The following is a 26,916-nucleotide window of genomic DNA, read 5'->3' on the forward strand; positions in this document are numbered from 1 at the left end:
CATTTGCATCAGCATGGATCTCACTCGCTGCGCGCATCATGCACTCACCTGGTCAGGAGGTGCCCCCTAGTGTTTAAATATGCTCCATACTACAGCCAATACTGAATTTATTGATAGTTTTCACATAAAACATGTTGGATTGTGAGGGTGAACTGAAATGTTGTTGACAACCACAAGACCTGAGGAATGTCAGCGGGACGGGAAAAGAACAGTGGTAGAAAGGATGAACACTCGTGTTCTCACACTTAATCATGTCATATATGTCATCTTAATCCACTAAATAGTTAATGTTAATCACAACACCCACTGAAATAGAAATGATTAAGCTCATTCACCCTACTTTGTACAGTGCACTTGAAAAATGGCAAAAATCACATTTTGCGTGGTTGGATCTTTACTAGGTTCCAATTCGAGCTTCAACACGCAACAAGAAGAAATGAGAGTGAGACAAAACATTTTTCCGAGTATCCAGCTTATTCAAAGCGACGCTTAAACGGAAACAGGCTGCTTTACAGCTGATCAAAAGTTAGGAAGTTGTAAGACCACACCTCAAAAAACCCTGCAAACACCCCAAATCAAAACTCAAAGTTCCAACTCAGTAATGAGTAGCTGCATCGTTATTGTTGATCACTTCAAAATTTTGTTGCGGCAAGCTTGATGCAAGTGTTTCCATGAGGTGAGTGGGAACATTTCTCCAAGTGGTGAAGACGGCTGCACGAATGGCATCTGCTGTCTGGAACTCTTTTCCATTTTTGTAAACCTCCGTTGCCATCAATCCATCAAAGCTTCTCAATTGGCTTTAGATCAGGGGAACACGCAGGATGGTCCTTAAAAAAATTCCAACTAACTGTCTTGGTGCGTCCCACCTTAGCAGTGATAGCCTGCTGCTTATGCAGTTCATGTTCAAAAGGAAAAGGTGCCTTTGCAATCAGAACGTCACGACACTGATACCTGACAGAAAATGACACTGAATCCACATTTTTGCACAGATTTGGTCCTTTAAAGGCGTGTAGTCCTAAACAAGATAAACTGCATCTCTCCACAGACGACAACAATTCACAAACATCTTGATAGTTAACGGCTCATTTATCAACACTTCTTTATCGCCTCTCGATGCAGGACTTGCCATAGTAGTGCATCGTTAGGTGGAAGTTTTCGTTCACCTGTTTTGAGTCACTCACATTTAACGTTGACCAAAACTGTAAATATTCATTTATTAATGAATACTCACATAAGTGCTGAAGCATCAGACCAAGTAGTATGATGGGTCGTCTTTATGTCCAGATTTCTTCAGTTCTATGTGATTTTACTGTGTTCCTCAAGTGTGGCATTATACTCAGTCAACTGCTCAGAAAATAAAGGCAACTCTCGGGCATCACAGTACAAAATACAGTCAGTTAAGTGTCAAGGACACCAATCTCCCCAGTTAGAAATCAGAAACCATTTCATTTCACCTCCTTTGGTGTAAATGAAAGTGACACCAGGTGCACACGCCCATGAAGGGAATGCTTTTGCTGGTTCTGAACACAAACCATTGGCGCTCTTTTGATCCCTCCTCACTGATTTTGCTCTAGTTTTGTTTGGTTTTTTGGCTAAACTTCTACAGTCCTCTGCTGAACGTTCAGCTCCTCCAAGGTAAGCCTATGGCAACCAGGTCTGCAGTTTCTCCCAGTTGTGAGAGTGTGGGGAGGATACCAGGAGACAGGGTGTTACTTAAGAAGAGCTGGACAGGAGATCATAGTAGAAGATCATCAGCTCAGCTGCAGGACCGGTATCTGCTCCTTTATGCGGGGAAGTACAGGAGCACTGCCAGAGCTCTACAGTATCACCTCCAACAGGATACTCGTGCATGTTAGATTAGATGGATTAGATAAAACTTGATCAATCCCTCGGGTGGGTTCCTCTGTAATGTAATGTTCTGTTATGTTTGTGGTCAGAGTGTCAGAAACATACTGCCTGCGGGTGGCCCAAGGGCCCAACAGCCTTTACTGGGACCTGTGCTCATAGGTCCCCAGACCTAAATCCAACTGAGAACCTCTGTGATGTAGTGTATCCATCTGATGGTGCCACAGACTGTGGCTATATACCTGTATTTAAAAGTAGTGGCAGTATCAAAGAATTAGGTGGTAGTAACAAGAGATGGACCGATCCGATATGCTGATCTGATATAGGGGAGAAAAAAAAGTAATCCGATCCATTAAATATCACAAAAGCACCTCACAAAACTTGGCGTAACCCAGGTAGTGACCTTAGCACGTCGGAGCAGTATGCGTCACGTGGTAGTTGTGTGCGAGACCTGTCGGGGGTCTGGAGTTCACACTGAAAGCATCTGGAGCCTCGCTATGTGCTGCCAAGGTAGGCATCGCAGACAGAATGTGTTTCCCTGCGTCGGGACCACACGCTGGGCTTTCCGAATCACAGACAGACTCCCACATTCTTGATTTTTAGTTGACAAACACTTCTTATAACGACGAACTACTCCTGAAACCTTGGAGGTTTTAGCTCTTTATACAATAAAGTTACAGGAGGATAAAAATAATTATCAGGCCAAATCTCCTTGGTTTGGTAAAATAATCCCGTCTGATGCCGCGTGAGAACGATAAATACATCATTTTCTGTTGTAACCCTCAAACTGAATGGTAATGTAACAACACTTTTTCACGTCTTCACAAACAAAACAAACACTTTTTTCATACTTGTGTTAAGTTTGTATAGAAATTACACAAAATTCTGTCTCAGGTTAAATGTGATAGAAACAGCTTACACTGGCACTCATCTTGCTAAAAGAGGAGCGTCGTGAGAAGCTGTGTTTGCACATATTTGCACTGCTTTCCACTCTGGATGTCTATTTATGTATAAAAGGGTCCATTCTACAACCTGCTTTTTTTCCAAGTTGTCGAATATAAACATTATTTTGTGCTGATATTGCAACTTCTTTTTTTCAGAGCCAAAGACTTTTTGAAACCTGTATAAAATTTTAAATTATTTTTTGAATATTACTTTAAACACTTAAAGTTCTGCTAAGAGTTTAAATAACAAGATCAGTATTGCTGAACTGAAATATTTTGGGTGCAGTGTATAGAATAGAATACAAGTGTAATAGAATAGCTTTAGTGTTTTGTCTTTTAAAATTTTAGGATGAACTTATACGAAATCCAGCAAGATACTAAACATCTTTTTATTGATTATAAACATAGACTATATCAGATTCATATCGGTATCGGCAGCTATACAAATTTATGAGATCGGTATTGGACGTTAACAAAGTGGTATCATGCCATCTCTAGTAGTAACACATCAATTAAATCAGTATTTGTATTTTAAACTGAAGCCCAGTTCGAGCTGGAACAGCGTGTTAGTAAATCTGACCCGACTCTTACAAAATGTTTGGAAAACGTCTCCGACCTCTGCAAACATCTTTCTGTTGAGTTCATGGGCTCAGTCCTAGAACAGCTCTGTGAATTTTGGTTGTTACCCAATTCATACTACAGTAGGAATTTGTTACCCAGCATCACATCTGGTCACATCTGGTTTCCAAAAACCTGCCTACCCCTCGGCCTCCTAGTAGATGCATGTGTGGCTTCCCTCAGCTCATCAGTCCCAGCAGGCAGTTACAGCGTTTCTGTCCAGAGTGCTTCTCCTCTTGCAGCGCTGACGAGGACACGGTAACAAAGACAGGCGACACAGGCAGGATACAGTCAAGAACATCCTTTTATTCAATCAACTGTTTTTTTATTATTATTATGGAAAAGAAACTGTAATTAACACATGCATTTCACCATGGGCTCTGGGAGGTGTGTCTGAGGATGGGACGGCTCTGACAGAGGGGAAGGAGGGGGAGGGGCACTTGTGGTGGGCGGGGTTCAGGGTGTGGCGGGGTTAGTCTAGCTTGGGAGCTCAGTCACTAAATCGCTAAACAGCATCCTTAAAACAGTGATAGAAACTGAGCGAGGAAAACGTAAAAGTGAAACATGCTGACGGTTGGGCCACAGGGTCTGACTGGGCTCTTGAACGGTGCAGGCGTCGGATACTGCAGACGCCCGCCTCTCGACTAAAGCGCGCACACGCTCACGCACACGCTCACGCACACACACACACGCGCACTCGCTCTGCTGTGTGACCTGTTTGTCTCTGATATGGCTTCTCAGCTATGGCGCTTTCACTCGTCAAGGCTTCGCTGATAATACTGCTGCTGGCTTCATTCGCTTAATGCAAAAAAAAGACATCTAAACGTTGCATATACTTTTTTTTTCTTCCTCGATTTTGCTGGTGGAGCCTCACGGTGCTTACATCTAATGTTTACAGGATTTGGAACCGCATGGTGGATAGTGATGGATCGATAAGTCACATTTTGTAAGGATTGTGCTGAATCTCAGTCTCTGTGCTGTGGCACCGCTCTGTTTTTAAGGTGCTTTGAGTCATTTTTCATGGTTTTTTCTTCTCTTTACAAGAGCTATTCTCATTCACTCGTTCTCAAGATGCATAACCAGGTCACGATGCATCGTCCATCAAGACGAAATAATAAAAAAATTTCAAATTCAATTACAAAACAGAAACAAGGAAACCTGCAAACGAACAAACCTGCCTGCGCTAGCAGTCCTGCTGGTCACCACCCTCGCCTAAAGCCCAGTATCACATTCCTCGTGCTTTTATCCCTCCACCTTTCTTTCTTTTTCTCATCCTGTGCCCTTGTCCTCAGCACAGCCCAGAGCCCTGTGGTGTAACTTGTTCACTTACATTAGCTGTTTGAATGGAGAAGCTGAAGAAGATGGGTATGGTAATACAATGTGAAGCGTACAGACAAGAATAACATGTGAGCTAACTGCATTCTGCTCAGACAACAAAAGAAAAAAACCTTTGCGTATTCTTCTTCTTTTTTTTTAACCCCGCCGTTCAGAGAAAAGGGAGAAAAGGAAGGAAGTGGGAGAAGGGTACGCGGCTACAGACTACTCCAGTGTCCAAGTTAGACAGACGACAAGATACAGAGGAAGAGAAGCAAGACAGAAAATATTCTTTTTTTTTTGTTTTTAGGTTTTGTCTTTTTTTTTTTACGTCTTTTCTTAATAATTCAACAATAAAAAGAGGAACTAAATCACACCAATTTCCTTTAGTACTATGTATACTGCTTGAAAAAGCTCTGAAGAATAGGAAGAGAAAGATACAGAAGAAGCATGAAGGAGGGGACTTTTTTTGAGATGGGCACTCAGGATTACAAGATGGAATCTGTGAACAAAAGGCACTTTTTAGGGACAACCTTTAAAGATGCTCTGAGTCTATAACACTACATCACCAAACAAATATTTATAATCATTTACAGCGGGGAAGGGGATTGGGGGAGGATGGTGGTGTGTGTGTGTGTGTGTGTGCATGTGTGTGTGGAGGGTTGGGATAGGGGGGTAGGGTTCACATTGTTGGTAAATTAATGACAGCACCCCCCCCCCCCAGCCAGACAGAGGCCGCTGATTCCCTCTTTCTTTCTTTCTTTCTTTCTTTCTTGTTTAAACAAGTAGACATTTACATTAAAAAACCAAAATAAAATAAACATTTTCTTTAATTTCTATGGACGTCATCATCGGTGGTTTGGACTGGGGAATCCGTACTTGTGCATCTCCCAAAAATGGGGAAGATCTTGTCTTTGTCCCACGCTAGATGTGTTGGACATAACATGATGGAGAAGAAAAGAAAGAAAAGAAACAAGATCTGACGTGATTTTCATTTTTTCCCTGTTTGTTTGTCCTGCAGTGGCGATAAAGTTCGGGGAGGAAAAATGCCTTTTGTCCTACAATGAACCTCTCACCCCCCCCGCCCCCCTCCCTCGGTAAATACAAAAAGAGAAATAGAATAACGCACACTTTCCTAAAATTTGCTTTTTATGATAACACTTAGTTCTTGTTTATTATTATTTATGTATAATAGAGACTGAATGTACTTTATTCTTTTACGAAAGCACCAGTTGTCATAGTGATATATATTTTACGAGTTGCAAAATTGTTCCTTCAGCCCTCCCATGGTTTTTGAAAACAAATGAATAGAAATGAAGTTTTTAAAAATGAACAAAAAAATGTAAAATAATTTCCCCAAACTTACTTACAAAGACTGGGATTTTTTTTCTCGCTGCTCTCATATTTAGAGTCCCGGAGCAGGTGGACTTTAAAACAAACAAAAGCCCCTCCCCCCCAAAAAAGATAAAACAAAGAAAAAAGAAGAGGGTTTCCCTCTTTCTGTGTGACACCCTCAAACAATCGCTAACAAACAAACACAATTCCTCTACCAAGGCATTGCACATGGCTCAATCAACATACATCATTTAGTTTCAAGAACAATACTTCCCATCAAGACACGAAAGAAAACAACAAAACCTAATCTGCTTTATCTTTTAACCTCAACTACGTCATCATCACTTGTTGTCTATGTATCTACTGTTGCGTTTGCCGTCCTTTAGCTTTATGTCCTGTAACGCGGGTGCGAGCGGGTTTACAAACTGGTACTTTAGCTCAAATCAGCTTTTTCTGTGTGTGTGGTTTTTTTCTGAGATGCATCCTATGACTGTGCGATGTACGCCATGCTTCAAAAAATAACTAGACTGCCACAGAGCTTATCTTGCAAATAAAAAAAGTATATATCTATAAATATATATGTGTATTATATATAAAGATGCTTGTGATTATCTAGTGAGCTGTCAACGTGTTTTTTTCTCCCCCTACTGACATAAATGTTTTTTCCACCATTCACTATAGCTTATATGTGAGAAAAAGAACCTGAATTCATGTTTGACAAATTGCATAATGGGAATACAGAGGCACTTCCATAGATTAGAAAAGAAATCACCTTTAGCCGTCGTTAATGTCTTACTCAGCGGAGCTAGATCTCTCTACGAAGCTGATGAGATGATCGCCATCGATTGGCCAGCTATGTCGCGCTTTTCCCTGCAGTGAAGAACGTGGCCAGGCAGTCCAGTTATTTTGTGAGGTTGGATGGGTGATTAGCTTTTTAGTAGGGCTAAATTTGTGGGCTGATTCTTTATATAGTTCTAGATAATGATTGAAAGCATAAAGGCCTCCTCAGATTGTCTATCTTTAAGACTTCCCTTTGAATTGAGTCGGGCACGGGGGACGTGTTAGTAGTGAGTGGTCTTCGTAAGTCTGTGTGGAGTTTTTTTTTTAAAGAAGTGGCGATCTGTGCTCTACAAGTGTGATTCCATCCCAGTAATACATCCACTGATTTGCAATACTAAGTGGTGGTCGATCTATTGTAACCATTACAAAAAAAAGTCTGATAAGGTTGGCTGGCATGATTGTATTAGTGCAGTTTTTTGATCTATAAGGGCTCTTCCATTCACCGTAGCTCAGTGGGAGTGCTGGTGCGTGTGTGTGCGTGTAAGTGTGTGTTGTGGGAATGCTATATCCAACACTACCAAGCAGCCTTTACGTGATCCTGTGCACCGGCGTTTAAACGGGCACACCCGTGATCCGTCCTACTGCTAAGCCTCGGCTCTCGTCCCCTCTCCAAAAACAGCCAGATATGTCACATATTCATTTTGCTCCGCAGTGTGGCCCCCTCTGCTCTTGGAGCAGCGGCTCGTCTGGGAGTGTAAACAACAGGGTAAACTTTAGGGAGACAGAAAGAAGAGCTACTCTCTCCTTAACTCTGGGTCCCATCTTCAGCAACCTTCCCTCCTCAGATCTGTTTTCTATCACTCGTACATCCCCACCAGCAGCCACTAGCTGTACCTGGATCCAAATAGTAGGCGCGACTATTTTGTCTTCTTCCCAGGCGATCTCCCAGAAAAATAAGCTTCCTGTGATTGTCAAAACCCTGCATCGTGTTGTTCTACAGGAGACGTTCATCTGGAAAATATGCTTGTTCGATGGGTCACCTTCACATGAAGCAGCTAGGTGGCTCTGTTCAAAGGTAACGAGGGTCCCCGCATTCGTGTGAATCTTACTGCCTTCACCCCAAACAGTCGCCGAGGTTTCCTGGTTCTGCTGGAGGTTTCTTCCTGTTAAAGGGGAGTTCTTCCTTGCCAGTGTCACCAAGCACTTGCTCACAGGGGTCATGCGATTACTGGGGTTTTCTCTGTATCATTGCAGGGTCTTTGCCTTAAAATATTCAGCACCTTGAGGCAATTGGCATTGCGATTTGGCGTTATATAAATAAAATTAAATAAAATTGAATTAGTCAGGGTAGTTCCAATGTACTAGAATCAGGATAAAAGCAAAGTGAAGTGTCAACTAAGGAAATATACGCTCCACCTCTGGTGGAAAGTGAGGCTAGAGCGGAAGTGCTGAAAACCTGGGCTTTTTCTAATGGCCAGCAGGGGGCGACTCCTGTTTGCAAAATCTGATTGTATCCAAGTCTATGAGGAAACGATCCTCCGTATCACTTTCTGACCTCAAGAAGTACTTTTGTAATGAATTCATGGTCTCAATCGCTAAACTGACGTCTTCATTGATATAAACTCTGAATTTCTAGTGAAGCAGTCATGCTTTTGCATGTGGCTGCCCTGTGTTCCTGGGTTTTAAGTCAAAGCCACAGTTAGCTTATGATGTCCAACTGCCAAAAAGCTCGACTTAACATATACAATCAACACTAGTTACCTAGTGGATTACTTTCAAATGCTTTGTTCTTTCTAGGATTCTCACAGTAACGGTGTTTTCACAGGACACTGCATTGCAAAGCTACAAAACGCCTGAGCTGCCGTCTAAACCGTCGCAGAGTTGATTTCAACATTCCTAAAAAAATGACCAAACGGGTTTCGGGTCTAAACCCTCTTAAAACTGCTCATATTCTGCACGGATACGTCGATATAAAATCATCATATAATCAAAACGGTCACTGGGGGTGCAGGTTTGGTGGTTTTATTAACTTTGGACAGAACCAAGCCAGCTAACCTCAGCTAAGCCAACCAGCTGTAGCGGTATCAATCAACTCATCTCAACTCCCTGGAAAAAGAAGCAAATAAGCATATTTCCCAAATGTTTTTGCAAGCGCTACTTGATCTGGGTAAGCTAACCACCCTGTCTCCACTGCTTCAACATACCGCTTCTGACTGTGTTTCTCTTTAAGGTGCTGTCATTCAAATACAAAACAATTATAAAATAGTACAAATCCAAAAGAGGAATAAATTCAAATAAGAGAACACACGAGAGATAATAAAATCATTCATCTACATTACATAAGGGCAAATTGGGAACCAATAGCTGCTGCCTGTAGCTGTGAAGCTGTCAGTAATTATATAGTCACATTGCGATTTTCAGTGTGTGTGTGTGTGTGTGTGTGTGTGTGTGTGTGTGCGCGCACAATGTTTGGATATCTAATTAAGGTAGAAAGACTTCACTGGGCTTAAAAAAATAAGAATGAAATAACACAACACCACCACCTATAAATACTACAACCTAAATGTGAGACTGGGCACGTGTGTGTGTGTGTGTGTGTGTGTGTGTGTGTGTGTGTGTGTGTGTGTGTGTGTGTGTGTTTTCATACATGCTGTGGTCATGGCACAGACTGAGTGATTGTTCTGAATGTGGGGAGACATGAGAGTGAGTGGAGGCCAATGATCTGTCGAACTGAAAGATGGGGGCTGAGGACTTGTGAAGGCTTCTTGTACCTCAGGTTTGTTTCCTCTTTAAAACTTTTAAAATAGGCAAGTCTGGTTTACCTCCCATGCCTTGTAGGTAAATAGTGCACATCTTTAAGATTAGTGTTAATTGATTCAGCTTGTAGTGCAACCCTTAATCAAGTTTTGGCATGGTCACTAGTTAGTAGTAGGGTGAAAGGGGCTATTTTAGGTCATTCAGAAGGATAGAAACATTGGTCATTTGGATTTTGTTTTGAGTGATGACAGACATCACAGGAGCGTGGACTGCAGCTTTCCCTGGAAACCGAATTGCTTTGATTAGACTGTGACTTGAATTTGTATTTGCTAGACAACTGATTTTTCTAAGCCATTTGTTACACAATGCGTCTTTATAAAGTAGGAGAAGCCGACGGTTTTCATCCTCAGGTTCCTCCTGCGCTGCTGTGCTGGTTCGGTGGTTTGAGGAGAGATGCCTCCTTGCTGCTGCCGTCCCCTTACCCCCCCTTCTCCCTGTCATCCCGGCATCCTCTTGTCCATCTATTCGTCTTTCAACGTATCCATCTTTGCTTGAAACGGGTCCTGCCTCTGACTGTGTGTAAGTAAGTCCAGAGTTCCACTAAAAGCGTCATGCTGCTGTAATTTCCTGCGTTGCCTGGTTACATTTTGTATCAGGTGAGACATACTGTCAGGGCCAGTCGGTGGGTGGGTTGGAGGACAATTATTATCCTGCGGGTTGTTTCTCTGGTTCTTTTTGTGTTTTTTGTTGTTGTTTTTCTATTTCTGATTGCAAAGAAAGAATTCTAGTTGCTGGTTTGCACACAGATCTTGTCAGAGGAACCAAGACTGAAAAAGAAAAGAGAGGGAAAGACGGGATGAGATTATGTTAGTAACAAAAATAGTAAACAGCTTAAATAAACTTTATGTGCACAAAATGTGACCCACTGTGTTTGTTCAAAATAAACTGGGATTACTACTTTGCAGCTTCCACCAACCAGTGAAGCTGCAGTTTACCTGCGTGTCTGACTCTTTACTGTTGGCCACCAAAGGTTAGTGCAGTCATTTCAGCCTCCTACCAAATGTTAAACATCACCACAATCTTCTCTCTGTTTCTCCGTTATGGCATCAATCCGATTGTTCAGTCTGACGTCACTAGCCGTGTCTGGGTCTAAACTCCGCTGCAGGTCCATATATCAAACGATCACTGTGGCATTACTGAGAGTTGAAAAACTGTCTAAAGTCTTTCATCTTTAATAAAATGATCAGCGTTCTGCTCTACCAGGTGTAACAATTGAGTTTAACATCCATGAAAACGGAATTTATGACATTTAACGGAGTTAGAAGTTAGCAGGGAGTTAGCTCACTAGCTTCTATCTAAATACAATATAGCATGTCCTGACTGCGGGGTTTTGGAAACAAATTCAAACGTACAGCTCTGCTATCACTTCCAGCATAAATGAAGACAGAAAACTAAACAGCAGTGACGTTTGTAGGGTTACTGAAGTTGGGCTAGCTGGTATATAATGATGTGCTACGTGATCGCTAGCGACACAACTATGTTAGCATAATATAAACAAGCTAACTGTTTTTCCACTCGATAAAAGTTAACGTGAGTGTTCTCGGTGGTCAGGAACAAATGTAATCGCATGGCAGGATGCTGTAAAAGGACCAAACTTCAGCCAGGAGAACAACTGAGATAATCCATCCACAATACGAGGTTAGTCATTCATATACTGCTGCATGGGCTGGGCTGTAGTTACATCCTAAGGTTTTAAAAACTGAGCTTAAATAAATGATTAGTGGTAATAAAAGCCAAGGGAGGTCAACAGTGATCACTGACTGTTTTAGGAGCTTTTTGAGATCAAATAGAAGAAAATACAAAACATTAAACATGTTAACAACACAAAAGCCATATTAAACACAGACTACTTTAGACCCGGAAGCAGGATTCGTCACGTCATCACTTAACAACCGGATAATGCCCATAAATGTGTTTGAAGAAAAATATGATGATATCCTTTAACCTGTTTGTTATGAAATGCTATCATCTTTTATTCTAACACACTGGTGTGAAAGTTTGTCATAATCTGAGTAAATACACAAGAATTTGCACCAAATCCAAATCAGTTCATCCTTTAGTGTAAGTGAACATTCCTGCCAAATTAAAGGTGTTTTCTCACATGAGGTTGCTGTGACCTTCACCTCGGAGCATGGATGATCAACCTGAAAACAATGCCTGTAGCCACACCTGTCACCAGCTGTATAACGAATGCCCATCCAAAGAGCAACTGCACCACAAATGGTTTCTGAAAATGTCTGCACACCGTGTTGGCTTTTGGCTTCAGGGGGTTCCTCTAGTTTTTAAATACAGTGAATGACAGAATTGTCATCTGGGCCTCTAGCCCAGCTTATTACCATCGAGTCTGTTCATTTCTGGAGAGAAGTACAGTATGTCTTGAATTTGGCTGAGTAGTTAATAGCTCCTAATAGCCAAGCAGCAGCAGGGAGATAGCAGTCTGGCGCTCTGTGTCACTTGCGCCTTCTTCACGTTGAGTTTTCTTCTCCTCAGCATGAGCAAGGAGCAGAAATGGGTCACCGCCACTGTTGTTGGCTGCCCTGCTTGGCCTCCAGGATCTGGCACTGTGGGCTGGTGCACCAACATTCTAGAAGTCAAGCCTTGGAAACTACTCTGCGCCTCCAGGGAAGCAGCCTTTTGTTTTGTTTGACTCTAACAGGTCGCATGAATACCCCCCTGCCTCCCTCCTGCCTCCTGCCCTTCTCAGCTACCCTACTCCCCTTGGGCACGGTCCCAGCAGGCCTTGGGCATTGTAACTTCTCCCTTCTTAGTTACTCTGTCCCTCTGTGTATGTGCTTACAGACACACACAATCCATCTATCTCCCGTGAACACTCCCACTAAATCCTTGGCAGCAGACAGTGACCACCCTCTTTTCTTTCCTGCCCCCCTCTCGAGCAACCCCTTCTCAAATTCAAGATCAACTGGCTATGACATCATGTCTGGTTGCCGGGGGTAACGAGACGGCCAGGACGTGACTTCTATAGGGGCCGAAACTCTCTGTTGCTCTGTTCCCTCCATTTCCCCTCTCGCCTTGCCCTGCTGGTATCTAGTTTCTCGTCTCGCCTGGATGTAGCACCCAACGTTTGCCACTAGAGGGAGGACAAAGCCCAGCGCTGGTCCTGAGCCGCCACAGGCTCGTTTTTGAGAGGATCTTTGTTTTGTGATTGATCTTTTAGTTTTAAAGTGGACCATTAATCTTTTCATGTCACTGCAGAGACACGTGTAAACAGTTGGTGCCGTGTGTGTTTTAGCTACGCATTGAAAAGTAAAACCATATTTCAGACAATTTGTCCTAGTCGGTACAGAACATCTCAACTTTTCTATGAGACACACAGCCAGAAGTTTTTGGTTACCTCTGTCCAAATACATCTGTGTTCTTGGTGCTATATTTTTTTAATGTTTTTATGGTTTAGGCCTAATGAAACCAAAGACATAGCGGTAAGTAATATTTTTGACAACAATGTGTTGGCAACAGTTTGGGGAATCCGATATTTTGCTACACACAGAGCCAGATCCATGAAGAAATAGTTTTAATGTGAATTAACTTCACTTGGCGTTAAGAGGAACTCTGACTGCAAGTCTTTATTGCCTGAATTCAGTGCTTTAACTCACAATAATGGCCTTGTGGTTAAAGAGCAGAGGCAGTTAGAGGAGCAGATTAATACCCACGGATCTTGAACCTGATGTTTAACAATTAAATACAGTTTGTATGTGATGTTCGCGTGTCCACACAGTTTGGCCACATGATGTGTGCAAAGTTCAACTTCCAAGAAAATAGAAACAACTTAGAGTTAAGCAACATAAACATTTCATCAGCAAAGAAAATGTTTATGAAGTGATGGAACAAAAAGAGATGAACAGTGAAGCAATGAAGGGTAAAGAGCAGAGTATAATGAGCGGAGGGGCAGAAATGGAAAGGGAGAAAAGAGAGAGAACAGAGGGCAGAGAAACAAGGGAGGAGATCAGCAAAGCAGTTTCAGATGGTTTCCATGTGTCGACGAGTGGAGCTGAGCTGGCTCCAGGCGGGTGTGGTTGGACATTAATGAGAAAAGTACTGGTGGTAATGGAGGAGGCACATGAATGAGGTGCAGGGTGGTGAAGGGGAGGAAGAAAGAAGGTGAGAGAAGGAGAAAGTAAAAGGCAGAGAGTGAGCAAAGTGTGGTAAAGCTAAAAGGACGGAGAAAGAGAAGTAGGAAAAAAAAGGGGGGGCAAGAGGAGGGAAAGGAAAGGAAGCAAGTAGAGAAAAAAAAAGCTGTGAGTAAAGGAGCCTGAAGGGTAGGCTCCATGTGTGCCAAATAAACAGTTGAGCACATATGGTAAACCACACACGTACTGTAAAATACAGATGTACAAATGCACACATTGATGGCGAGCTGTGGGATGGTGCGAGAGAAGAGGTGGAGGAAACCGTGCAGCAGGTTTCAGGCAGTGAGGGAATAAGAAATATTTTGGCGTACATCCACGCAGTTAATAAGTTTCCAGAGTTTGACCAGTAATTGCAGCGAAAACAGCTGAGTTTCCTCCTCACTCTCCTACAAAGCGAGAAAAACTGCCAGTATATCACCCAACTCCTACCTGTGTCTGCTGCGGGATGTTCAGAAAGTTGTTGTCCCGTGATCCGATGCCGACAAACCTGTTGGGAGCTGTGGCGCCTGGCGTGGAGTATGCTACGGAAACAGAAGGAGGACAGAAAATCATCAGTGTCAACTAAACAGCTAGCACTGCAACCTCTCATGGAGTCTTAACTGGAAAGGTGCAAATTCTGCGAAGTAAATGTGTACACTCATTTTATGAAAGTACAGTGAAGAAAGGTGTTCTACTTTCATGACTGTAAGCTAAACCGAATGTAGCTACCTGCTTGTTTAGCTTAGCATAGCATTAAAACTGACCATAGGCTGGATAAAATGTGATGAATGTAGCCACGGTGACACCACTTATTGGGTTGTAAAGCACTCTTTTAAAGCTCCAACAATATCTTTTTGTCTGCTCCCATGTTGTTGTTGTTGTTTTTCTTTTAGAAACAAGTGACTACACACGGCTGAGCATAGAGTGCTAGCTTATCAGGTAACGCTAGCAAGAACGCCTTGGCTAGCAAGCGGCACCCATTAATATTAAAATTTCTCTCTATCTGTTTAATTCTTAATGACTTTTAAAAAGAGTACAATTCACTCTTCATTTAATAATTATAAAATAAAGACAGGACCCATTTTTTTCAAGACTAAGGAACATGGACATCTATGGGTTTAGCTTGTTTTTGGAGTCAGTTGTTTTCTGGCATTTTAGTGTTGACTTTATTATGCGTTTGTTTGTTTGTTTGTTTGTTTTATCTCTGCAGGTTGATACTTGACTAAATAGCTAGCACAATCCAAAGTTAGCAAAACCACTGGAGCCAAAAAAACTAAACAAAAACAAAACATAGCCATACCTGTTGAAAACCGAGATTCTAAATTAAGCAAACTGACGTTACCTTCATGTGATTGAGCGATTTAAATGTTTTAAACTTTTTCTTCTTCTAACTTTGGCAAAAAAGCAAATCATTGTAAATGGTCATTGCTTCAACATGAAATGGCATATATTAAACCTAATAGATTTTAGGAAACAGGCGCTTGCTTCTACCGAAAGTACAGCTATACATCATTGAGGTCATTAAGACCCCATGGAAATCTGGCATGCAAACTCAGATCTCCCCGGGTGATTAAGGATACTTGATAAACTTCGTTGGAAGCGATTATGCACACTGAAATTCTGACACTGAGGAGTCAGGGACATTTAAAACCCAGTGGCATCAACGTCTCTGACAAATTTAGGGCAGTTTGAGGTACCCTACGGACTCCAGAATCTGAATCTCACTGAGGCATTCAGAGATGTAGTGTGTAGACTTGTGCATACGTGTGTCTGTTTGAGTGGAGGAAAGGGAGGACAAGAATGAGAGACAGGAAGGAAGATAGATATACATCCATGTGTTTCTAAGAATTGGAATAACATAGATAAGACATAGAAGACTTTGAGACGCTGACTGGGGGTAAAACAAAAACACTATATTTGAAGGAGAGCTAAAAACAAACAAAAAAAGTGCTCCATCCAGTGCCCCTCCTACCACAGGTGAGAGAATGTACTGTATGACTGACAAAAATTTAAATGCACACCCTGTTCTTGCTCTCTAACAACTACCATGCAACAAAAGAAGCTAAAGCAAAAGAGGTACCAGTAAGTTATTCCATAAGGTGTCCCAATCTCTACTGGAATGTTCTTGGAGTCCATATAAATTAACTGCCCTAAATTTGTGCCCTTTCATAAGCAACAATAAGTTAAAAATAAAAATCTTCTTACGAGGTTTAGCGATGTGCCCAGAGAAGGAAGAAAAGAGGATTTAGAAGTAGAAGAAGTGGAGCGGTGATGTAGCTTTCTCACACCAGGCCACGCAAAATGGGTTCAACATGTAGAGCTCCTGAAACTCATGGGACCTAATACAGAACCCTGATGAATGCCACCCAAGTCCATAATGAAGACTACTTTGAGCCAAACCTTTGATGGCCTTGATCTACTCTGTTGTGCTCCACAGTATATTCTGTGCTTGCTGTTATTGCCTTCCACGGGGCTAGGGAGATGCGATGCTGGATACACAATGATGGGGCGAAGTTGGAGGAAGAACACTGACAAAGGTCCTTTGCCTGGAGAGGGTTGGGATTTTCTGATTTGTTTTTTTATATTTCTTTTTTTTGGTGTTGGTTTGGTTTTGAGAACGGTCTCTGCGGGGTCACTTACACGGAGATGCGGGCGAGGAGAGTCCGCCGTCAGGGGGTGTGCTGTTGGGTTTAGAGTCGGGCATGGGAAGGGGCACTGGGCGGGCCACTGGGGGAGGTGGAGGCAGCAAGAAGGAGCCTGGCATTTTGCTCTGGCCGCTCCCGTTTGGCTGCAGACAACACAAATAGGGTCAGGAGGGCGACATGCGACAATCCGCAGACACGGAATGAAAACAGGACGCAGCTTGGGAGGCCAGGTCCAAAAAAATATCCATGGGAGGAGGAGTGGGAGGGGGGGAGCGATGGTGGAAGGAGGAAGAGGAGGAGGGTGGGAAACAACAACCAAAGGAATGATGTATGTGGACGGCATCTTTCATGAAGGTGTGAAAAATAATAATCACCACAGGGTTTGAAAGGAGTAGGAGTTGGAGCTAAAGGTGAGAGGTTCCACAGGGGTGGTCCGTGTCGGGTGGAGGAGGAGTGGAGGAGGGAAGTGAGCAAACTGTTTGACTGGGTTCGTCCAGAAGATGGCAAGAAATCAAAACCATGGAAGGATACTCTTCTACACAAGCACAACACCACCAACAACAGCAGCACCAAACAACCAAAACTTCAACTAAAATCAGAACGGCTAAGAATGAAAACAGAAACACGATGACACAACACAGGGCGGGGATGCTTGACTTGAAGTGTGCCGTGACTGATTCATTCTCGTGCTGATGGTTATAATTTCTGAGGGGTTGGGTGGAGCAGAAGAAAGAAATAAAAAGAGGAGGAGGGGGAACGTCAGGGTCTGAAAGAGGAAACGGCAAAATGACATCGACAAGACAGTACAAAGATTTGTAGACCAGCTGAGTAAACGAATGTGACGTGTGCTGTATTTGTGTCGCCGTGGGTATATTTCCCTATAATGTAGGTGGACACATCGTCAAAGAAGCTCTCTGCCATTCCTAGTTTATTCAAAGTAATAGTATAATGGTTCATTCATGATTTCAAATTTAGGGCCATAGTTACAGTTGAACTAGCTTTTAGACTTTTGAATATGTCATTAGATTCCAATGAGGTATGATCAAGATGTGCAACTACAACAAAATTTCCAAATTAAGACAAAAAGAAAGAGATTTGTATACGTCTATTCAAGCTGCTCAAATTCTCACCTATAAATCTATTAAACTAGTTAACTCCAAGCACCAAAATGACAGATGAAGGATTAAAACTAAAACAAGCACTATTCTTGAATATGTATCACATCTGTCAGTCACATGATCCGAGAAAAAAAGCAAAAACCAACAGAACCTCAGGGATAATGTGCATACCTCTCATTTGGTGAACCTGACATCATGTTACGTTATAATTAACTGAGAAAGACGAGCCACAAACACAGATTTCATTATGCACACAGCTTCCGTATGCTGCACTGTTTCACTAACATACGGTGGTCCCTCGCTATAACGCGCTTCAGCTTTCGCGGTCTCGCTGTTTCACGGATTTTTTTGTGTGCAATTTTGCATTCTTTTTTTTTTTTTTTTTACAGCGCATTGTGTCCTGCATCCTGATTGGCTGCAGACCATTGTCAATCAATCTCGTGCCGTGTCTCCTGCACAGTACAGAACGCGTTCAGCTTGTCAAATTTACATAAATCATGTTTACTTTCATTGGTGGCGGGTCTTACCTGCCCAGCGGCCTGCCCTGAGCCATCGGCACAGACAAACTGCACAAATTCCTTCAGGGGATCCTGTCCAGGGTGGTGGTGATAGCGGATGGTTGGGTGGGTGAAGTAGGGGCTAGACTGCTGGATGATGGAGGGAGATGGGAAGTGCAGGGCCGAGGCTGAAGCACGGGGGCTCCCTGTAAACACAGACGTTTGGTATTAGAGGAAACACGAGCAGAGGAAGAGCGGGACACGAACCGCTGAGTTTCTAAACATTCTTACAGATGGGAGAGATGAACTGAGCAACCACCAAATGATAGCAAGAATATCACATCGCAACTGGAAACAATAAAACTTAAATCTGGTTTTAAGATGAAAGGAACTCGGTTTTTCTAGGAAAAGCTAATTTCGAGTTAATAGGTATTGTATGCATTGCTTATTTTTTATGACTCCTCCAGTAAACCCTTACAGCTTTATTGAAGAAATTTATATGAAACGCTGCATCCAGATGAACACAATGAACTTTTCGGAAAGAGATTTTTACACACACATATTCACATCTGAACACTCACTGAGACAATGTAACAATTTAGGGCAACGCCGTTCAGACTGCACACACTTCTAAATGGGCACAAATTCAGCAGATAAAAGCGCTGCATTTTGAAATCAGATCCAAAAAGCCTGTTAAAAAACACAAAGAGATCATTGAGGAGTGTCTTATATTAGCCTGTCTTAATGCCTGCGCTCCTGTGTGCTGTTTTTGAGGGTGTGATTCACTGGCGTTGATGCATTTTGGCATTTACATACTAAAGCCTTTTTTATCTGACACATTTTGTTTCTAAGACAGAATTAATCTGTAAATACTCTCTAAATCTGAGTTAATATTTTTTCTGCTAAATGGCTTGTGAGCTTTATATCTGTGTATGTGCACGACAGGTGCGGAGATGCAAAATATAACTGCATTCTGTGGCTAATAAGCTTACAGAAACAAAAAACATTCTGTTTTTCACCAAAGAAAATAGTGAAACTCACACCAAACAGATGAATATATGTCTGAGGTGCGAAAGGGGAGCAGTTGGTTGAGCCCTACCACACCGAGCACAAAGCCCTCCCTGTCAGACTTATATCCATTACTAAATCTCCTTGTTTTGTATTAGTAGCCTGTTCTCTTAGCTGTGCCAGTTTAACACCCACCCCATCCCATACAGGCCCCCCAGCTGCCCACGTTGGGCTGCCAATGCTCTTTAGTGCTTGCATCTTATACATTGTGTGTGAGTGCACTTCATAAGGGTGCCAACCCTGCTGCATTACCCCCCAGACAAGGGCCTATGCTTCAGGGCCCAGCAGCACCTTGCTTCCATGCCAGGCTGCCTGCTCCCAAGTGAAGCAGTCGCCCTGCTCCTATAGTCGCATACTAATCCCATTAGACACTGGGTGAAGGCCAAATGCTGGGGGTATGGGAGTATGGATGGGGTGGTGGTGGCCCCTTCATACTTTCACCTTCTTTTGATTCCCATCATATTTGCCTTTAAACTGGCAAAGCCCAACGAGCCCTTCACTGATACCACCTGACATGTCACAGAGGTATTAAGAATGTTAAGATATTAAAATATTGCTAAATAAATTCATTATAATCCTTCTTATACAGTTGAAATATCCGTGTTTGCTTAGTTTCTAACCGTGCTATGCTAATATCCAGGGTGGTAGAAGCTGGACATTTAAACCAAACGGTCACTACTTGAAGGCTAATATTTATCACTTAACCTCAGCTGTTTTAAAACGTTTCCTTTACTTTCAGCTAATGGTGGAAACAATTTATTCATTTCTTTTAGATAACAGATATACATTTTTGTAGGTATTCCACTCATTATTGCACTACTTTAGCTAACTATTTTACAACGTCAGCCAACTAATCTTTGTTACTTTCAGCTAGCTGTGTAAGAATTTATCTGTCATTTCAGAAACATGTATTTAGCTTTGTGTAATTTTTTCAACATTTAGAAATGATTTTGAGCTCTTCCAGCATTTTAGACATTCCTGCTAGCTAAGTGTTTCAAATACTTTTTGAAACTGTACATCCAAACTGTCTGTTACATACACTATAATTTGTTTGGTTCATCTGCTAACTAGCACATGGTCCTTCAATACAAACACAGATTTTTTTATATAGGGAATTTGCAAAAAACAGTGGAACCATGGCTGACGTGGCTGAAGGGAGAGACTCCATGAAAGCCACCCTTTAGCACCGTTGCTGCTAAGAACAGCTGGGCCCTGCATGCTCCTTATTCCCACTTTCAATCCTTTAAATCTCTTGGATCTTGTCTTTTACGTAGAATAACAACAATGCTGATGATGTGGTAACCACTTTCAAACTAGCATGGCAGCATTCCCAGTGTGCACGCTGCCACAGTTTGTATAAAAAAAACAAATCCCAAAGTGTGTAACTTAGAACCTCTGGCCACCGCAAGGATGGGATATTGTATACATGTGTGCACGATGGTGTGAACACTAACAGTGCATGTATGTGTGTGTGGAGACTGGATTTGCTGTAGTCACATCTCAAGAGGTTCTGTCAACAAGCGCTGAGTAGGGTTTAATGACATGGCGGTCAACCTCACATCTGCTCAGTGACTAAAAAATCCTTTGATGTAGCGCAAGCACAAGGGTAATTATCTCCAGTGAGCTCCTTTACTTTGTGAATTTAGAAAAGTACATAAAAAAGAGAAAGTCTCTAATTTGATCTGTACTGGTAAAAAATTATGATTTCTGTATTTATATTTGGAAGCTCTTTAGCTCCACGTGTAAATAAAGTGGCAGGGTTTAAAGTAGCTCAGACTCAAAACATCACTTTGTGGCCGTGCTAGTTTGAATTACGTGTTCAACCTGGACTTCCCAAACTGGAAAGGGAAGCAAATCAATAGGAATTTCAAGAAAAAACCCCGTAACGTGACTAGTTGACTAATTAAAGGTCATGAAGCAAAAATGATTTGAATGAATGACTGATTTCCTTCCTGTCTGGAATGATACATATTCACTACTGTTACCACTAAGTATCAGTATGACCTTGCAGCTTGCAGATTTTGATAAAAGGACCCCGTTTAAGACAAAACAAAAACGGGAATTTATCAAATTGTTACAAACCAACAGTGAGTTTGGGGATCTGAGACCATGGCCGTTGCGCAGTTGGCGTCATTACCGTCAGACATTAAAAGGAAATGTTTAAGACCAACAAATAGAAGCTGAGATAGTGACTTTTAGTTTGTACTAATGAGGGAAGCTCTAGACCCCATAACTCAACAGCGTCTTTCAGAACCCACTCTTCAAGTAATTCTGACTTTCTGGTAAAAATGTAAAGCGTTCAGCCAGGATGAGATAACCTGTTGGCCCATTATGAAGTCATCGAGGTCTTTTTGCCCAACGAGTCAAACTTGTTTCAGAGCTAGAAAATAAAAATGCAACAATTCTACTTCTACAGCTCTTGGACTGTACTAGGGCAGCTTTGCATCTTTTACAGTTTGAAGTAATGCTTATTTCTTTTTTGCTGAGCCTGGTCATAGCCTAGTCGACCTGCCTTCATTTCCCCCTTGATTGGCTGCCAGGAGGCTCGAACAAAGACTAGGTGAGGTTGCTTTGCTCACAGCCAAAGCTGTGACATCATGCAGAGCCAAGAGTTACGTGGTATTTAGAACAGCCTGAAGCCTTGGCCTTTGGCTCACAGGGATTAGTCGTGCGTACACTTACCTCATTCATTTGAAATTTTGTCCATGTTTATCGTGAGAAAATCTGAATTTGGACCCCCCCCCCCAAAAAAAACAAAGCAAACAAACAAACAAAAATCCTAACAATAGCTTCTTTATTCATTACTCATTTCCACCTGTGGTCCTGAGACTGGTTTGCCATCCAGGAGTCTTGAAATGAATACTGGGAGTGGATGGGTAAGAGGAAGCTGTTTTATTCATGTAACATCTTGACTGATCTGACAGAACAGGTTGCAATATCCACCAAATCCCTCTAAGAGGACAGAGGCAATCTACAGAAGAGTACAACTAACAGCCATCCACCACCAGACAGAACTAGAGAAGCCACACACCACACCCAGAAACCCTGCAAGCTCCATCACCGGCAAGACCTGCACCCTACGAGGTAGGAGGAGGCAGAAGAGGACGAGGCACAGACCCATAGAGTTACCTGCCAGCTTCCCAGCCACTCCCATCTCCCAAAGACAACGCCCCCAGCTCTAAACCACAGAGGGGTAGGGTGGGGGATGGGGGCACTGAAAAAGTGAGAAGTGGGTAGGAGGAGATGGTGAGGAGGGGGAGAGGAAGGGGTTGGGGCGATCAGGGGGGGATCGGGAGCTGGGTTGGTCTCACCTGGTCTCACTCCCGCCAGCATTGGCAGTGGGTGGTGGGTGAACGCCATGCGGGGGGACCTCGTCTGGGAGGACAGGGCGCTGAAATCGAATTTCCCCGGCTTCTTAAGTGAACCAGGCGACGAGAGTCCTGGCAAAAAGGGGATCAACAAAATGGCAGAACAGAGACGAGGTTTTAATCAAACATGGCTCCTTTTCTTACTTTGACTCTACTCAAAAAAAGAAAAAGAAATTTATCAGACTTTGTCAGATTTGATTACAAGAATCAAATGATTATGATCGACTGAAATCAATGGATTGATCGACTGATTCATTCATTGATTTGTTTGATTGGCTTAACATACAGATGGGTCCTCACAACCTGTCTATTCTGTGTCTGTACAGTCAGCGGGCTGTACCGTGTCTGGGGGCTGAGGGCAGGGTCCGGTGAGAGGCCATGGTTCGAAGCAGCGGGGGTTCAGAGCAAAGGGAGGTGACGGGAGAGGGGAAGGGGTGGGTCGGGTTCAGGTCGAGAGGCTGGGGGCACAGCGTCAGGACAGAGGAGAGCTGGGAAATGCAATAGCAGTTCAACTATGGTCACCACTGAGTGTATGAACAACACAGCAATCCCCCTGCTTACTTTAACCACTGAAATCTAATCAAACGGTCTCCTTTGTGAGGCGCAAACTACCCGACTAATCCCACACGACAATGCTCTCAGAGCCCGGCGTCGCTACAGAGAACTTCAGGAACGCAGTCAACAAACATGCCAACCAACCTACTCACTGCACTTGTCAGGATGCCTCTTTAGAATGAATGGGATTCTGGATGGCCTCATATCTGGGGCAGACTGTGCTTTCGATTCAATGCCAGCATGAGCTGTGCAACTACATATAGCTGCAGACGAGCATGCCAGAACATACATCAATGGATCCTCTGATGTAGTGCCCTTCTGCATATCTGACTGTCAGGTATTTTATGTTACTGACTTATAGTATTTCATAAAGACGTGCTTGAACTTATATACACACACACAGACGCGCGCACACACACAAGCTGCTCAGGCTGGGTGGTAAGCACCGGGCGAACTGCCAGTAAAGGCTAGATGGCAGAGCTGTAGAAAGATGGAAGAAGTTAAGCAGGAACGGAGCGGTGACGGCATGGCCGGCACACACAGACAAACATATTAAAGTGTCCCCCCTTGTCTATAAATGTCGGCCGAGGCTAAAAGCCTGCATGAAATATCCCTTAGTTTGGCAAAAAGGGGCACACAAAGTATAGGCCCAGCTCACCAGCGGACCAGAAACATGGCCAAAAGTGTGAGAGCTACAGATAAAAGAGGCTCTCTTCTGTGATCAAGGCCTTGTGTGGTGGGTGCTGAGGGAATTTATTTTGATGTATGGTAATCCAAAGGCACAATTTAGACTTTCTGGGTTTGAGGAACGGTGCCAAATGGTGTATCTGACCTCTGCGTGGAACCGCAATGTTGAATATAAGCTGAAATAAAACTCTGGAAAGAAAAAAATCCATAAAACAGAGAATAATGAGGAAGTTAAAGTACAAAAAAGTACATCAGCATGGACACACAGACCTCATTACTTTTCTCTGGAACATGCGGAGCTCGTGTTTTGCTTCACATTTGGTTGAAAGAATAGAGCGATAAACAACCTTGGCGAGAAGGACGCCCGTAAACTACTAAGCGACACAATATTCACACATATAAAACAAACACACTCGAATAAAGACGTGGATCATTTCAACACGGCCCGAGAGATGTGGAAATAGATTTTATGAGCTGAGCTTGTAAAGTCTAACACAGCAGATTTCTAAACAGCTTTTTCTTAAATGCTAAACTGGGAAATGTTTTATCACTATTTAGCCACAATGCTCACAGGCACCACGGGTGCAGCTGTGCTTGTGTGGGCACCTATAAGCACAGAAAAAGGTGGGCGCTGGCACTTATGTTCAGATAGGCACGTCACGTGACTTCACGAGTAGGTGGGAGGAGCGGACACGGCGAGGAGGGTGAGATGCACTTTATTCACCGATAGATTTATGAGACAAATATCATCCATCTGGTGATGCTTTCTTGGGGGCATATTACAACCAATTTACAGCTAGTACAGTAAAGCTGCAATCTACTGTTAACAGACTGTGGAATATTCAGCAATCAGCCAGAACTTTCAAATCACTGGCAAGTGAAGTGAGTAACATTTATAATGCCATTAAAATGTAATATTATGCTGGAACCTTTGGATGATGTCATACATGTGGCTGTTACTTTGACATGCATTACCCACCACGACGTTGATCCAGACCAAGCCCACCCTTTCCCTCGTGATGACTACTGTACTCCCTGCTGGCAGGCAGCATGCCTGCCAAACTCCTCACGAATGGCTCAAGAAACGTAAGAGCTCAAATTTTCAAGCCTCCAAAGTCTTAAAATTGTAAAATGACAGAGCATCACAGCACCCAATGAGGTCCCCTGTCCATACCCCAACAGGTCAGAGCTGTTTGACATGTTAGGCAGATGGTTTTAGTTTTGTGGCAAATCTCAAGGAGTAGTACGTAAGGATGTACCCAATGATGAGCGGTGCTCAGGAGACGTGCAGAATCAATCAGGCTCTGGAGTATCTTTGAAGGAGTCGAGACCACAGATACGGCTCCATGTTCAGATTTTTTTTATTTGAGGGTTTAAATTGTAATAAAATACTATTTGGGAGTATCAGAGATGTCACTGTCGTAGCACCGTGAGCATGTGTCTTTTTTATTTCACACATCAAATGAGCAGCTGCGCAGGATTTCTTGCAGCAGCAACCTGAAAGCAGCTGACCACCACAAACAGCAGCGTTTCTGTTTTGATGTAATTTTCATTTTTATTATCCTTTGAAAACGTCTCCCATCACGATTGGTTTCAACGTAATGGAAATAAAAGGACATGATATGCCTAATTTTGACTAATATCTGATACTTGTGGGCATTTTTGTGTAGATGCAAGTTTAAATAATGGTTTTAGCAGGGCTCTGTCTCTTCACAGGTTATCTGCAGCCATGTTCAGCTGAACGGGTTAAACAGGGATGGCTCTCTGTAGATCAGCTCTAGTCTTTGGCTGGAAGTCTTAGAAAATGTTCATTTCTCTGGTTCTGCATTGGTTTAGCTAATTTTATAAAATGAATTTGTAACTTCTGAGTTCTTCAACTTTCTCCCCACACACACACACACATGAAAAGACATAATTTAAATGGTGTTAAAGCCACAGAGACTGAATGTAAACATGCTGTGTATTCAATGCGTCCCTGCAGCAAAGCCTGTTTGGCTGCAGTTCCTCTGTTGGACGTATAGGCAAGACTCTGTGCTGCCACATCCCAACTTTAATTATAACCAGCTTATTATGCACAAACAGCCTTAAATTATACATATTGTTTTTAGTCTCTGTGATATTCCCTAATTAGTCGCTATCTTGCTGAAATATCTATCTATGCGGCTTCTCAGTGAGGAGCAGCAAATGAGGCCCAGATGCCCAATGAAAGCTTTGTCTGATAAAGCTAACAGAAGTTACTCTGATCTCTCTCTTAATCTGTGCGTGAGAGAGCGCGTGTGTGTCTGCACATATGCACGCACGCACACATACACAGTTGTTTGTTCTACGTTATTTCTGTGTCCTGCTCCTGGCACGCTGCGCTAACAGACTGGCAGCCAATTGCTCCCATGACCCTGTAGTCTTGCCATGCTAACAAGCTGGCGACCACACAAACCCCCTAACTGTCACAGAACTGGTCCACTAGCATGTGTGCGCGCACAACAGAGAGACGACAGATCTCGTGCACTCCTCGTTCAGGTAAGCGAGGAACAACAGTGTACATCAGCAGAGCAAAGCACCTCATTATACTCGCTGCCACGCGCAACATTAGTGCTCGTAAACACTAAGATTCAGCGCAAGGACACCTCCGCAAGACAGCCACACACATGACGATTTAATGCCCAGATAATTAGCTTGTAATCTCTGTCAAAATCACAAATACACGGGAAACCCACCCCCTCCTTCCCTTACTGAAAGGCTGATAGTGGGCTTTCCCACCACTGAGCAGCAGCAGCAAGCAGGCAGAAGGAGAGAGCGGAGCAGAGCTGAGCGGGAGACAGCGGACTTAATGATGAATTACATGATCACCTGCTATGCCTCAGAGCTTTTCATTCAGGTAGAGAATCACCTTCTGAGCACGCAGAGGCGGAGACTCTCCCCTTTCCTTCCCCCCACCCCCCTCCCCCTGTCCTCCGCCCCTCTTCTCCTCTCCACATCTCTCACTCCCAACACCACCACCACCATCACCAGAACAGATGTCTGCTGTAACCCAGTAGCTCCCTTCGCTGTAGACACATGGAGGCGCCATCTGGACCGGAACGCTGCTCCTCTCCAGATTGGGGAGCGTGCTTATGTGTGTGTGAATGTAAATCAGAGAAGGCGCTTAAATTTAGTTTTCTGTGCGCGTACGCATGTGTCTGCATGTCATTTGTAAATGTGCGC

General features: G+C 43.1%; 2 protein-coding genes across 9 annotated transcripts in view; one reads left to right on the forward strand and one right to left on the reverse strand.

Annotated features, from left to right (window-relative positions):
* Window positions 1-26,916, forward strand: part of LOC146670826 (uncharacterized) — a 411,199-nt gene that overhangs the window by 159,324 nt on the left and 224,959 nt on the right. The window lies entirely within an intron of this gene.
* Window positions 204-26,916, reverse strand: part of nfixb (nuclear factor I/Xb) — a 142,709-nt gene continuing 115,996 nt past the window's right edge. For 6 of the 8 annotated variants that reach the window (XM_085402927.1, XM_085402928.1, XM_085402930.1 and 3 more), the window contains 4 exons: window positions 22,417-22,545; window positions 18,068-18,243; window positions 14,228-14,319; window positions 204-10,420 (listed from right to left, as the gene is read on the reverse strand). In XM_085402927.1, the coding sequence (XP_085259053.1) occupies window positions 14,248-14,319; window positions 18,068-18,243; window positions 22,417-22,545 (377 nt within the window). In that variant the 3' untranslated portion in view covers window positions 204-10,420; window positions 14,228-14,247. The remainder of the gene's footprint in view (window positions 10,421-14,227; window positions 14,320-18,067; window positions 18,244-22,416; window positions 22,546-26,916) is intronic. The other 2 variants (XM_085402933.1, XM_085402929.1) reach the window with 1 other exon arrangement.

This window comes from Rhamphochromis longiceps, linkage group LG4, assembly GCF_057381845.1.
Source record: "Rhamphochromis longiceps isolate RC_006_pf linkage group LG4, R_longiceps_female_GT1.1, whole genome shotgun sequence".
NCBI classification, from domain to species: Eukaryota; Metazoa; Chordata; class Actinopteri; order Cichliformes; family Cichlidae; genus Rhamphochromis; species Rhamphochromis longiceps.